The 15473-nt window shown below is 39.9% G+C and overlaps 1 protein-coding gene across 2 annotated transcripts in view; it reads right to left on the reverse strand.

Annotated features, from left to right (window-relative positions):
* Positions 1-3481: 3481 nt before the first annotated feature.
* Positions 3482-15473, reverse strand: part of LOC120772123 (prominin-2) — a 28169-nt gene continuing 16177 nt past the window's right edge. The window contains exons 9-18 of one of the 2 annotated variants that reach the window (XM_040100534.1): positions 10814-11105; positions 7560-7813; positions 7145-7501; positions 6919-7077; positions 6703-6852; positions 6414-6569; positions 5995-6186; positions 5642-5725; positions 4393-4455; positions 3482-4141 (exon numbers count right to left, since the gene is read on the reverse strand). In XM_040100534.1, the coding sequence (XP_039956468.1) occupies positions 4036-4141; positions 4393-4455; positions 5642-5725; positions 5995-6186; positions 6414-6569; positions 6703-6852; positions 6919-7077; positions 7145-7501; positions 7560-7813; positions 10814-11105 (1813 nt within the window). In that variant the 3' untranslated portion in view covers positions 3482-4035. The remainder of the gene's footprint in view (positions 4142-4392; positions 4456-5641; positions 5726-5994; positions 6187-6413; positions 6570-6702; positions 6853-6918; positions 7078-7144; positions 7502-7559; positions 7814-10813; positions 11106-15473) is intronic. The other variant, XM_040100535.1, reaches the window with a different exon arrangement.

Consider the following 15473-nt stretch of genomic DNA (forward strand, 5'->3'; position numbering starts at 1 on the left):
TAACGTAAAATCACTCATAAGCTTCCAGGCGAAGGAAAAACGATATAATAGAAAGACTCATATTGAAACAAAATTTGAGTTTTAGTTATAAAATGGTTATGTATTGGTTATAAAATGGGTATGTATGGGTTATATAATGGTTATGTATGGGTTATATAATGGTTATGTATGGGTTATATAATGGTTATGTATTGGTTATATAATGGTTATATTTTGGTTATATATTAGTTACATATCGGTTACACATTGGTTATATCCGACTGAAAATTTTATGCTACATATACGTATTATGATGTAGTCAATCGTAAGCAATAAAAAATTCAATTTTTATTGTTTTATTGATAAGTTGCTTTGCATTTTAGCTGACAATATGTAATCACAGGGATCATGAATCATGTTTTTCATTGCGTGCGAGTTTGTACGAGTACTTGTGGTGAATTTTAGTGGAATTTGTAATTATGGTTTATTTGCTAGAAAAAATCATTCGTATTAGTTCATACTAGACATTCGTTTATTTACATATACATATGTATGTATTTCTAGTTTTCATATTATTTACGAAGTAAAATTTTTTAAGTTTTGCTAGTTCTCAAAAAATTACCATTTTAAAGTGTCATACATATTTTTAAATTCAAATTTATTTGTTCAACTTTTTGTAAAAAACTCAAAATAATTTTATTTAAATACTATAAAATATTTGTTAACGTTTATAGGAATAGCGAACTGTACGTATTCCAAAAAAAAATTATTATGCAGACATACATTTTACTTAAGCTACAATTTTTTATAAACTATTATACAAAGCTCTCTAATATTTTTGTAATGAAAAAAAATCAAAATAAATTCATGCTTGTATTAAAAGACAATTTTGAACCTATAACTCGCAGGTTTTTTTATTTATTTTATTTTATTTTATTTATTTTTATTTTTTATTTTTTATTTTTTATTTTATTTTTTTTCCAAAATTTTTAAATTTATTATTTTTATTTAAAATTTTTATTTTTATTTTTTTTTATTTTTAATTTTTTGTTTTTTTTATTTTTTTTTTTTTTTTTTTATTTTTTAATATTTTTTTTATTATTTTTTTTTTACTTTTTAATTTTTATGTTTTTTTTTTATTTTTTAATATTTTTATTTTTGTATACCGATAAACGAAGAAAACTGTCAACATAACCTTGATTTTTGATCTGCTTTGACGTGGTTTTCCCTGCTTTTGCTCACCTTTGTCACGATATTCGGCCGATTGATCGTCTGTGTCTGGGTCTTAAGCATAAATCCAAAAAAACATCGTCAGTAATAATACATTTCATGACATCGTGGTAGTCGGAAAGCATTGTTTCACAGACATTATCGCGACGCTGTTTTTCGAAAAAATTTGGAACCAGTCCTGCTTTCACTTTTTTCAGGCCCAAATGATCTTTCAAAATGTTTTCCATTGATCCTTCCGATATTTCAACTAAGACAGCAAGATCTTTGACTGTTAATCGTCAAATCTCAAGAAACAATTTTTTTTATTTTATTGACGTGTTGATTATCAGTTGCTGTTGATGGTCGTCCTGGACATGGTTCGTTCTCAACTCGGATCGTTCTCGACCCTCTTTGAATAATTTGTACCAATCAAAAACACTCAGGAGTAACAATTATCACCGAATTTTCTTCGGAGATTGCACCTTTGCCATAGACAATAACCCATGTCAAATTTTAAAAAGTTTTTCTTACTAGAACTTTATTCCGATCGTTTTGTACTTATGGCAGCTATATAGTATGCTATAGCGGTCCTACATTGACGGGCCCGACAAATGTGCAACTTCTTGGGCAAAGGAGAGAATGTGTAAAAATTCAGATAGATATCTTAAAAAGTGAGGGACTAGTTCGCGCATATACAGACCTACAGATGGACACGGCCAAATCGGATCAGCTCTTCATGATGATCATTTATTCAATTTATTTACATCCACAATATGAGAAGTCTCATCGTTCAATACCTATCCATATTAGTATGTATGCTATAGTTCCTGAAAATATCCGCGTCCATTCATCTTAGAACTAACTGTTGTGGGAAAGAGTCAAAATCTGAAGTGAAGAACGTAACGTTATTTCCTGATCGAAACTAAAATATTCCTCTGAGAGAATGATATTTTTCTTTTTCGATGCGCTCAACCATTTTATATTACTCATAAGAGAGCCTTACTAGTTTTATTAGAGGTATATAGAGACGGAAATGATGAAAGGCTTCAGAAAATTAACTGTCTACTATTGACCACGAGTTGCCACGTGCATCGTGACTAATCCAATGAAGTAAGGGTCAAGGTTTTGACTTTTAGAAGGTGTGATATAAAATCTCAACACTTTCCTCAACTGTCCAATTTTCTCTTGACTAGTGGTGTAAGTCTTCTCCAAGGAAAGGCAACTTCCCTAGTAATAGAGTGGTATGAGGTCGGATGTGCTCTTTCTTGATGAGTTCTACTACCAGGGTTTTGAGGAAGCCATTAGTTTTCGCGCGGTCTCAAGATCCTCTTGGCCTATAGTGGATCGCGAGAGATTTAGTGAGCTCTTTGCTTTCGATTAGGTTAGTCTTTCTCGAGTTGTAGGAGTTCTAACTGGTCGTTGTCCTATCGGCGTATCCGCGGTAAGGTTGAGAGTCTTAAAATACAGCTACAGAAGCTGTTTAGCTATAAAATAGTCTCAAAACTTCTTACTTGATTGTCGCGTTTTTGTTAGATCGAGGCTTAAACACCTGGGAGCTCACACTTTCAAACCTTCTCGTGAACTAGTGGGAATAAAAAACTTTGTCGACTTATAGGGACTATAGCGCCTGTACTATATTTTGGCCCAACAAAGGAGTTCAAATGCGATGCCTATCATGAAGATCAGTCATTCCTAACCTAGTTTAACGTAGGCTAATGAGCCTTGCATAGACCAGTTTTGGAATCCGTTGAGTTCCATTTATCGAAGAGAACCCCATAGAGTAATTTTCTGTTCTCTTGTGAACACAAGCAGAACCGTTTTCTCCGGGTTCAACCACAGATCCGATTGCGATGCTGAATTCTGGACTGTATTGAGAGTGGTATATGACTGCTAATCATGTGTAGACACCTATCCGTTATTAAGATGGCAATGTCGTTCACAAGTGTCACTATCTTAAGGGCTTTGCCGTCCAAGTTCCTTAGCAGTTTATTCATCACCGGAAATAGCACTCCACCTTGCGGAGTACTTTTACAGACTGTTTTGGTCCTTCTTACGTTGTTCCATTCTGCTTTTATCCTTCTAGAGATCAAGACGCTTCTGATCCAACGTTGTATAGCAGGATTAACACCTATTGACTGGATACTATTCAGAATGGATTCCGTAGAAACGTTGTTGAAAGCTCCAGAAATGTCCAGGAATGCTCCAAGAACGTATTTCTTATATTCAAGAGCCCTTTCGATATTAACTACTAGTGTATGGAGTGCGGTCTCTACTGATCTGCCTTTCGTATATGCGTGCTGCACCTTGGACAAGTTTTTAGGAGGCGCTGCGACTCCAATGTGCACGTCCAAGATCTTCTCTAACGTTTTCAGCAGGAAGGAAGTTTACTCTCTCGACTAGGTTGGGTTGTTTCTATCTGCCTTCGGTATGAAAACTATCCTCTTTCACTCTATTTTATTTAACTTAATTTAAGGTAATTAACTCCGACCTTTTATACGAACCAGCTTCGCGTTTAATTTGACAAGTGTTCAAGCTTCGTATCGTTTTCAATCATTTATTAAGATTATTAAAAGAGAAACAGTTTTTTTAAATCAAAATGCGGAGACGACTATGATAAATTTTATTGCGAATACGGCACGCAATGTTATAATAAATGTCTTCTTAATTCCAACTATTATTAATTATGCAATAATTTTACTTATAATTAAAAAAGTGCTTCGAAAATATAATGGAATTTATTATTGTTTGTGTATAGAAAAAAATCATCATGGAAATTACAGTGGCGATCAATGAAACGTAACCAAAGCTGCCATTTTTTAGAACAGCCTCATAGTGGCGCTCTCATCGTTAACGCATGTGATGATGATTCATATATATTGGATTTGGTGAATCGACATCCTCGAAGACCATGTCTTCTTCGGCATTCCAACGAACACTGCGCACGCTGCCATACCTGAAGGAGACGAGCGAAAAGACCGTTAGAAGTGTGCATTGTTGAAGAGACAGAGACAGAGAGGGAAGAGAGAGAGTTAGAAAAAAATTTAGTTTATTTGGTTTTTGGTTTGTTGTTGTTGGCATAAAGGCAGCATTGTGACGGCATGCGTAGAGCAGTGAATGTTGTAAAGAAATGTGTGTATAAGTGTTGAGAAAAGTTTAATTTAGTTTTAATTTTTGTTCTATTTGCTTTAATAACGTGGCCTGAACCTGTTCATCATGCCGGGCGGTGGTGGTGGTGGCGGAGCCGTGCGTGGCGGTGTTCGACGCGCGCTGGAAGGAAAGAGAAAGTTGTATTAAAGGAGTTATAAGCGAAAATTGGGCGACGACAGCCAGTGAAAAATAGATTTAAAAATAATTATTTCGAAGATATCTCAATATTGAGCCAAAAACTCTATATGTATGATCCGCTTAGATATCGCGTAACTTAATTATTAATCTATTGTTCCAATATTGAAAATATCCGTTGAAAGCTACTATCCTTGTGAGCCTACGACAACGATAACTTTTTTCACTCAAATATTTCGAATTTCTGGCAAAGACCTTAGCCGAAAGTCATCGTACTTTGGTGGAAGTCTAGGATGAAAGACTTCTCCGAGCCGTTTGATAGCAAACGAGGTTTCAGACAAGGCGACTCCCTATCGACTTTTTCAATCCACTTCTGGAGAAAATAATTTGATCTGAAGGCACAATCTTTTATTAGAGTGTACGGCTACTGGCGTATGCCGATGATATTGATATCATTTGTTCAACATCCCCGCCGTTAGTACTGCTTTATCCAGACTGGATAAGGAAGCGAAGCAAATAGATCTGGTAGTGAACGAGAGCAAGACGAAATATCTCCTGTCATCAAAAAAACAGTCGTTTCACTAGCGACTAGGTTCCCATGTCACTGTTGACAGTCATAACTTCGAAGTCGTAGATAATTTCGTCTATCTTGGAACCAGTATTAACAGCAACAACGATGTCAGCCTCGAAATCTAATGCAGAAGAACTCTTGACAACAGGCGCTACTTCTGGCTGAGTAGGTCATTGAAAAGTAAAGTCTTTTCTCGACGAACAAATACCAAACTCTACAAGTGGTGCAGAGGCATGGAAGATGACAACATCTGACGAGTGGACGGACGAGTGTACGAGTTATACACATTGACATAGTTCAGCCGTCCGAATGGCTGAAAACACTCCAGCTCTGAAAGTTTTCGATGCAAGAGCCGCTAGGAAAAGCAGAAGAAAAGGAAGACCTTCACTTCGTTAGAAAGACTAGGTGGAGAGGGACCTGGCTACACTTGGAATCTCCGATTGGCGTCAAACAGCGAAAAGACAGAACGACTGGCGCGCTGTTATAAACTCAATTATAACCGCTTAAGCGATGGCTATCTTGGGAGAAATACTGCAAAGTATGGTAACGTCTTCTGATCATTGATTAGAAACCAATTGTTCTATAAAATATCAGACTTACGCAGCCACTGCGGCAGAATCCTGCGCCGGCGCACCATATGTCTCACTTTCCTCAATCTCGAAATCTTCAGTACCACTGCGCTGGCTGCAGAACCGAAAAAAGAAAAAAACATATTAATAAAATACACAGCACATAGAGAGTAATGTTTTTGGAGATCACAGGGGTTTGTTAGGTTCTGCAGGTGACTAACTGGAGAGACAGAAGCACACAGAGCATGCGTGTGAAAGAAACTGTGTATTACTTAAACAGGTTGGGTGGGTTCAAAAGTGCGTTCAGCTATTGCAGATCAAACTATGTTTCAGGTTATGAGAGGTTTCGTGCAGTTTTTAAAATTACCAACAACAGCTACTCACAGCCTCTTATGGCGCTGATTACCGGCACGCATTAGATTGGTGACGGCGCGTGTTGTCAATGTCACGCGATGGCGCAGACGCGTCGGTGTACGCGGCATTGGTCTGGCTGGCTGTGCATCGGGACCAGCTTGCAAAACCGGTGTCATAGAGCGACGAGAGGTGCGTTCGTGTTTCTCACGTTCGGTGCGACGTCTTACCCGTTCGGAGAGCGAGAGAGGATGTAAGTAGTTAGTGGTTGGTAATTATAATCGAATGCAAACAATCATTAGTGAAAGTAAAGTTGACTTTGCCGCACGGGTTATCATTAAAGTAAGTCAACTTTATTTTAACTAATAATAAGTTGCTTTTCTTTTGTTTTGATGGTATGAAAAATGTTTTGAAATTTTGGACCAATACTCAATTTAAGCGCGCCGACTTACAGTTTCGGTTTATTGCGTCCGTTACTGTGTGAGTACGCCGGTTGCTCTCGCTGCTCGCGTCTTACGCCAGCGCGTGACTCAGAACGGCTGGCTGTGGGCGCTGGCTGCCAATTGTCCTCGCCTTCCAAATCGAACTCCTCGGTGCCTTGTTTACGCCTGGATAAAAAGAGAAACTTTAGGAGTTGCGGTTAAACAAATTATTTGATCAGAGAGAGGTAAAAAATTGGTTAAATGGAAAGATATAATTTATCGATCGCATTAAGATGAATTTATCGAAATAATGGCTCACAGTTGTGGTCTCGCTTGAGCGCCGCGTTGCTGTTGTGCACTACTGCTGCTCGTGTACATTCTTGGCTGACTGGGCTCTCGTTCCATCGATGTAGCGCGGCTGGCGCTCGACGAACCCCAATTATCTTCGGCATCTGTGCCGGTACGCCGCCTAAATTGAGTGAAAATACATACAAGTTATATGAGCTTCAAGCACACATATTGATTCGCTACTAACTGTTGTGTTCGACTGCGTGCCGGTGTGCTGGCCGCTACACTCTCACGCGCTCGACTCTGCTCTCGCTCACGACTACGCACATCTCGTTGTTCTCGTCTTGGTGGTGGTGGTGTCTCTTCAGTGGCTATATCCAACGTCTCTTCAGTAGCTGAGCGCCGCCTACGAGTGAACAATATATAACTTCGGAATGTCCAAAGCGAAGCTATCATTAATTATGTGTACATACAGTGGCGGCCGACTGGCGCTGCTCGCACTACGCGGTTCGCGTGCAGCTGAACTAGTGGTACGTTCTCTACGTCGACTGCGACTGTCCGTTCTTTCGGCAGAACGTGTTTGCGCACGACGTAAACGATTTAAACGCCGTTGTATGGTGATTAGATTAAGTCCAACCGGTGTACCGACCGACCAGAGCAAGAGTGTTACAAATATAAAAAACCACAAAGCATTGATGTAGTCCACAATATTGCGACATAGGAATATACGATTCGCATCGAAGATATCGAAGAAGGGACGACATTTGGCAGTGGTGTCACCCAATTGTGATGACATTGTCGCTTTGCTATTTGTCAGATAAGCTTTCAATCTGAAATTGTGAGAAAAATGTGAGGTTACAGTGTTTGCGATAACCGTTTGTTGCAGACCTCTCCGTATAGAGGCGTGTTTGATTGCTGCAAATCTCCGCCGCAGTCTTCTCCAAGTAACCCTGTACGTTGCGTAAGTGATTTAGTGTTTGGTTAACTTGCTTGGCCCAAGGATCACGTTGCAACTCTAAAGCCGTCAAATGATAAAGTATTTCATTCTGTAACTGTTCAAGTGGTTGTAATATGGACGCCTGTAAACGCTTCGAACGACTGCCGAGTGTAGTCATGCGTGATGAGGTGGCCACGTCTTGTATCTGAGAAAATAGCGTGTTAGTTTTAAAAACAGATGTGCAATATTGTCGAACAGGCTCGGCTTAACTGAGATTTTGGTTTTCTAACGGAATGCCGATTTCTTTAATTCTGATAAAAATTTGAAACAAAATAATATCTACGGACTTTCATTATCATCCTCGTTCCAGGATTTTGTTCGACTTTCGGAATTGCAAGACTTGGCTGGCTATTGAGACTATTGGATTGAAGATAGCAAAAAATTTTGGTTGTAAAATCGGCAGTTCTTTAAAATTTTTGGAAGAAATTAGGGGCAGCCATACATTTTTAAATGTGTTTTAAAGATATCTATCAAATAGTCTGAATAACCGACTAAATTAAATTAATATGAGAACCTGTTAGCTTCAGTGGTACTTAGAGAGAAGTCAAAATTTGAAAGTTTGGTAGGAAAGGCATTACTGACTCACTGCCAGTAGAATGGAAAGGGTCGAAGTTCTGCTTGCTTCCTATGCGGATGCAGTTGAGCTCTGCGGACACTTAAGTCGTCGGTAAGTCGTTCTGACTCAAGGAATATTCCTATCGGTCTAATGAGCTTTACGCCTTCAAGAAGGTTCCCCTTTTGAAGTTGCAGGATTTAAAAATGGCGAATATTTCTTCCTTATGACTGTAACTGGTCCGAATTACAAAAATATTTTGCATCTTACTTGTGAAACGACTTGTACGGCTTTTCAGCTGATGACGATTATAGCTGTGAAACCGGATTATGAGTAGGATTAGCTCTTTAGGATTTTCGTTGTACCCTGTACGGCTGAAGGTTGCGGCATTCTGTCACCTGCGTTTGATGGGGTAACACTTATCAGAAATAGCTGACGGGCTAATGTCGCAACCGCCCCCGTTCCGTTAAAAATCTGGCACTCTCAGAGTACGTCTCTCGGTCGTCGTTAATTTGGCGTGGTAGGAGTAAGTAGAGATGATTCCTTCTTAGCGCTGGTCTGCTTTGAACGCATAACCTCATAAGGGCGTGCGTCAACTCTTGTCTTAGCCTCGTTACTGAGATAACCTTTCCGGTGGACGGATAGTGGCTCTAAGTGGGGACCCAATAGACATGGACACTTATAAGACAAACGCTGACCGAAAGGTGACGAAGGGAAGTGAAGGGATGTCAAAACCGACACCCAGATCTTTCTCGGTTGGGAGTGCTGCTCCTGGGGCGACGAAACCGTCACTGGCGAAACGCAACAATACCAATACTCCAGTAGGAATTTCTACTTCAGACGATTCTACGAGTAGTACGATGAAGAAAACCGATGGATACCGGCTAAGTAGGTAGAGCCTTCATACACGGCGGAATTGCCAGCACTAGCAAATGAACCTCTGCTAGACTCATGAAGGGCTCTACAGGGTGTCGAAGAAAGATAGCGATAGCTAGAAAGCTGAAGGCAGACCGCCGCTAGGTCTTCATCTCCGAGTGAAATTGAGGATACTGCAACCCGTCACTACCCACGCATGATTGGAGGGTAATAAGGCTGGAGAGAACCGACGAACCATATCTCTCCGCATTTAGTAGAGCCCGTCGGTCCACTCAGCAAAACTAAGGGAGTCATAAACTATGGGTTCGAAATGGTGGTCTTCAGTATACTCCCAACGGATGTCAAAGGTGATGCTTTAGATGCGGTAGGTACGACAAGTGGAGGAAGGGAAGTGGAATTTTTCTGACATAGCGAGTTGTGGGGGCGGTTCGTTAATTGGCGACTCCGCCTTTAGTCTCGAACAGCTGTTTGAGGAGATTCGGGTCGAGCTCGACGTGAGCGCAGAACTAGCGCTTCTGGAGGAGAGTCTGAAGGATGAGATTCATTCAGATTAACCTCCAACAAGCGAAGGAGGCCTCAGTCAAATTACTGTTTCATCTACTGCAAGTGAAGACAGTAGAGCTTATCAACCATATATAGCTGTAAAATCTCAAAGGCTCTAACCGTTTTTTGATAAAATAGTTTCCTCCTGCCGTTGTTTGTTTCCTCCTTGGGTACATTACCTAATATTCCGTTTTTTTTTTTTGGGAGACTACGAAGGATCTAATGATTTGTCAAGACCCTGCTTGATTGTAGATCAATGTATTACATGTATTTAGAGCGCAAATTCGCTCTTGGAAAATTAGAATAAAATCTTACGAGATGTGATTGGAAAGTATGTTCCCTAACGGATTTAATCGCATGTAACCTCTCAGAAGCGCATTTCGATATTAATTTCTCCTTCTATTGAGCTATCTAGTATTCTCATAAATAGAGTTCAAGCAATGGATAATGATAAAAAAACAAAAAGGTTCTCGAACAAGAAGTGGTCATATTTAAATAATATCTTTTTTAAGATAACTTCGGTGAGTCTACAGCCTCTAGTTTGACTTTGGAATTTGGAAACAAGTGAACGCCGAGAGCTTGAAATATCGGCAAAAATTAAAGCTTTAAAAGCTGTGAAGCTGAGTCGAACATTTGAGTTATGCATAGAAGGATGGAGTCATGTGTAGAAGTTAATGCAATTGAGGAAAGTTTTCTGAGCGCCATTTACTTGGGAGTTTCCAGAAACGATTCTTTTACATATGGCTCAAGCAGCTTACATCTTCCGGTCTTAGACCAAGTACCCTATGCGTGCACAAGACCATCCGTTTGATGGCGAGCTAAAGTGAGAAGGGTTTAGGACCCGCCACGTAAAAAACGTCCCCAATAAAAAGGAAACTGAGCTATAATCGCGTAAGCATTTTCTACGCCAACAAAGAAGATATAATTTTCTTACAACCCACTCCTCCTCTTCTCTCCCGCCCACGTGACAACGATTGAGCCAAATCAAATCAGAAAACAAATACAAGTAGCATGAGAAATTCTCGACATATTCGTTCAAACATATATAAAACTTGAGCACGCTACTTCCACTAATCTAATACAAATCTAGTTGAATTTCCCAAAATGTAAGTATAGAAAAGAAAGTTTAAATAGCATTTAGGCTCAGCCGAGTGGCACCCAAACATCGCTTACCTGCAGTGCTACCCTCTGCATTTGATCGATGAACGTAGCCAAATCCTTCTCGGGCGTCGGTGCACCAATGCTAACCCGGTATGTGGTTAGATTGAAGGATGAAGTGTGCAGCATATTCTCCAGTATATTCTGTATGGTCTGCGTCAGCGAGAGCATGGTACGTTCGGATACGGTGATTGCATCAATAGCCGTGGTCACTTTTGGGAATTGCTTTAAATCGGCAATTTGTGTGGTATTAACGAATGCATCCAGTTGGAAGACATTGTACGATGCTTGGTTTTGTTCACAACCTCTGCGCTCGAGAGCGTTTACACGAAGGGCGGGCGGTGTAGCAAACCGCACAAATAAATTAACCGCACAAAAACACACAACCCGCCGAAGGACGAATGGCGACGGACGAAAGACGACGCCGCACATACGCATGTAAACACACATGCAGTGGCACACAAGCCGAACGTTTAGATTGGAGAACACGTGATTTGAGGTTACAGAGGCATTGAAAAGGCGTTGGAGCCAAGTAACGAAGTGCCCGAGGTGAGTTATTGTGCGTGTGTGTGTGTTTTCGCACGAGTATTGTGTAGGCGTGTTGATTTGAAGATTATTTCGAGAATTGCAAGCATGCAGTATGGCATTACGAGGCGGTGGCAGGGTCGCAGATAAGACAGTAAGTGATAAAAAGAATTTGATAGAATATTGCCTTGTTTTGCCAATGTATATGTATTGGTTCATAGTTGGTTGTATATAGCGGACAGTGTTGCAAAATTGGGTTGGGTAACTTTATTGAGGCTCTTAGTGGGTGGGTTCTGTAAATGGTAGCAGCATTGACTCGTTGTAAAGTGGAGTAATTATAACGAAGGGCTCGTGATTTGTATATATACAGCGGCTTAGAGGGTGGATAGTTCTTATTAAATCGAAGGGTTTTGTAGAGAGTTTCGCTGGGGTTGGAATACTAATTATTTTTAATAAAATAGGTGTATACTTTCGAGGTACCAAAAGAGGACTCCTACAGTACAGTGAATTGTACTTAAAGAGGCTTAAAGGGTGGAGAACTTTTATTCAATCGAAGGTTTCTGTGGAAAGTTTCGCTGGGGTTGGAGCACTAATTATTTATAATAAAAGAAGTGGTCCGAGGTATCAAAAGAGGGCGCCTAAATGGAATTTGCGGAAAATATATTTATGTGAAAGAAATCTAGTAATTGGGCCTCTCTAAAGGGTGTACTCTTTAAGCGTTGTTACACCGATAAAAACTACAAAAGGGTGTCTAGGGTATGGAGATAAATTGATGTCTTAATTCTAATTCTTAATAACATTTAGGACGCTACGAAAAGGTTACGGTTAATACTACCGAGGCTAAGGTCGCAATGTACAAATATATTTAGTAAGCTCGCGACCGCTAGACTTTACACTAAGAAACATATTTTTGATCCATTTAAGCACAGTTCCTCATTTGTATAAGATTAAACTAACAATTTTTTGAAAAGCTTCTTATTTGTATAAGTCAAAAGCGCATCGATCGGGTTTGTACGAAGTATATTACGACTCTTGTATAACGAGACAGAGATCTTAGAGCTTTAAGCTTAAAGTCAAGTCCAGGTTTTCAGCAAAAATGAGATAAACTGATAGTACGGTGTTCTAAGTTTCTAATTTCCCAATAATTTCCACGAAAATTCTGACTACTCATTTCAATAAGCGAGAAGATTCATAAAGAATATACTTTGCGTTGAAGTATCGGAGTATTTTGCCACACTTCATAATAAAATCTGTCCATATAACCGTGTTTCGTAAAATCATATGTGTAGAAACAGGCAAAGAAATCGAGTATTAAATAGAATCTTCTTTACAGGATTACAGAAACTTGCGTCAATATTAACTACTTTTTAATTCGGCTGGTACAGGTACGGAAAGTATGCTGACGACGAGAGATAGGTTCAACTTTATAAGGCTGCAATAGCGTAGGTTTTGGAGGTACACTGGAGATAGACTGGTAATCGGCAAGAAAGACACTCCATCCAAGCCAAGAGATAGAATCTGGATCCCGGCTGCACCATCAAAGCCTGATCTAATAATGCATTTCATAAGGGCCTGCAACCAAAATCTGCCAACAAAGATCTGGAGGTATGTTAGGGTCTCCGATGATCCCATAGCAGCATCTGGCGTGAAGACAAAGGCCACGATGCAGATCCTGCTGTTACTTACAAAGGAATTCATATAATGGTGAAAGTGCCGGAGAGATCAACTATGGATTCAAAACTGTGAATATCATGACCTACAAGTCAGACATCAGCTAACATCGGAAAATGCAATGGGTGAAGTCGTGGAAGATCCCATAATATAACTTTTGGTTAAATTTGAATGAAATATGGTAGTTGGTTGAATTCCAGTATGTCAGCTCGGTAAATTGAGGTCTATAATATTGCATAAAGAAGATTCTGATCATACGAGAGCTGACTTTAGCCTTACCGCCGATGCAGACACTATCATTTCACCAATAATGTAGACAGCTGCTGTCATAATTTCATAGTTTTGATAGATTGTGGTAGCCGCCGTGTACGCAGATTCTCAAAAATGAAAAAAGCAAATTCGAATGGTGATTTTATTTTTGTTTTCAAAGAGCTCTTGGATAGTGTATATGACGGTTTGTCTTTCTGGAACTTCTGGTACACAGCAGAAACCAAGAGTCAAACGAAACAGTGAACCGTACCTGACGAATCTGTACCAATAAAGGCGACCCTCTTTAATTGACCGGAAAGGACCATCGTTTTCTGATATTATGAGATGAGATTTAGAGAAAAACAGTAATTTTTACCTATGGCAACGTACCGGCTCACGCATACATTATGTCTACCGCAAAACTCACTGTATTGGATCCTCTTTCCGACGAAGTTCATCAGCATGAAAAGTGTTATCTGGACAACTCGACATCGTTAAGAGATCCTCGACCGACTCCTCTTCTTCTAACTCCTGACTGCTTTTACAATAGTCGTTATAAGCTGTTCCTAGTCTACTGGCATATACACTAAATTCAAGTGTAAAAAATCAAGTGTGGCAACTTGTCTGCTTGTTATTTGTCGATTAGATATCTGTAAGTAGCCAGAGGCAGAAAAATTCCGCCTTTTCCGGAGTTTAATTGTAGTGTGTTGCCTGTTCTGGCTAATTCATCTGCTTCACAGTTCTCTGGGACAACACTATGTCCTGGAACTCATTGCAGGTTGCTGGATGCTAGATCCACCAAGGGATCAAGGCATCTTAGACGAGACCCTTTAAGACTTTAGAGATCTCAAAGCCGCCTGGCCCTCCGTACGTATAGATAGATCAAGGCATCTTAGACGAGACCCTTTAAGACTTTAGAGATCTCTAAGTCGCCTGGTCCTCCGTACGTATAGATATGGCCGAACAATCCTTTTCGATAAAGTCACTCGTATGACGAGTTAAAGAAGTTGGAATGACGCTCGACCAAATAATTCGCTGCTTTTCAAAAATTTGGAAAGTCTCTTGTAGGTTACGTAGTCATCGGACCGCTTTCGGTGACAGCCAAAGTTTGCGGGAATTTTTCACTATAGACAATGTTTTCAATAAATATATCTGTGCGTACTCCCCATGACAATTAAGCCGTTAGAGGGACGATATCTTCACAAAGCTTTTAAAATTACGAAAAGTCGCAAAAGGCTTTTGGGCCAAGATCGATCGCAAAAGATCAAGTGATCTTTTTGGGCCTTTTCTGCAGAAACTGTATGAAAGAAGAAGAAGTAGTGCAAACAATTCAATGCTTCCTTCTAGACTGTCCCGCGTTTGGGAGGTCGAGACATAAGAACTTGGGAGGTAGGCGTTTTTTGCCCTCAGTAAGGCTAGCCTGTTAAAAGTCCCATTGCCCTATTGGCGTCCATGCTATGAGGTTGGGAGTCTTACCAGCCGCCATCTGCAGAAGCTTTATGGAAGAAGATGAGTTGGAAACAACTCAACATTTCCTTCTTGACTGTTCCACGTTTGGATGGTCAAAACTTAAACACTGGGAAGCAAAGGATTACATACAAGTATGGTCACGTACGATCTTTGATCAGCCATCTAACCTAATCTAACTTATTTATTAACTCCTACTAAAATTCTGCCATGTGTCATACAGTATTAAAGCGTGTATATTTTATTATGGATACCCATGTATGCTCTATGTTCTATCTCATTATAGTTCATTATGTTAAATCAGACATTAACATAACGCTTACGCAAGCCGCTGCAGAGTTATACGGAGCGTAATACGAGTATTGGAGAAGAAGTAGACTACGTTCATCAATAAATATAACGGGTTCATGTGGCAATATTGGAAAATGGCATCGCGCAGAAGTAGTCAGACTACTCCGAAACTAAGAGTGGAATGAGCGCAGTGTGTGCACATATTTTCTCGATGTACGCGGCAGTCCAGCAGATCGGTGAATAAAAAAGAAGCACGTACAGTATCAAGCTAATTGGATTTATGGCTTTGCTGCATATGCAACAATAATTTTCCGGCTTAAATAATTTGAATTGGTGTATTGGAGCCACGTGCGCTATGGTTACGACAAATGTACGTTGGATGCCTAACAACTACCGTGTGGAGGCGAGTGGATGAAGGGCTATAATACAGCATTAATGTATAGCTACAATTACCAGACAGGTGTGTGTATAT

This window comes from Bactrocera tryoni, chromosome 3 (genome assembly GCF_016617805.1).
Source record: "Bactrocera tryoni isolate S06 chromosome 3, CSIRO_BtryS06_freeze2, whole genome shotgun sequence".
Classification (NCBI taxonomy): Eukaryota; Metazoa; Arthropoda; class Insecta; order Diptera; family Tephritidae; genus Bactrocera; species Bactrocera tryoni.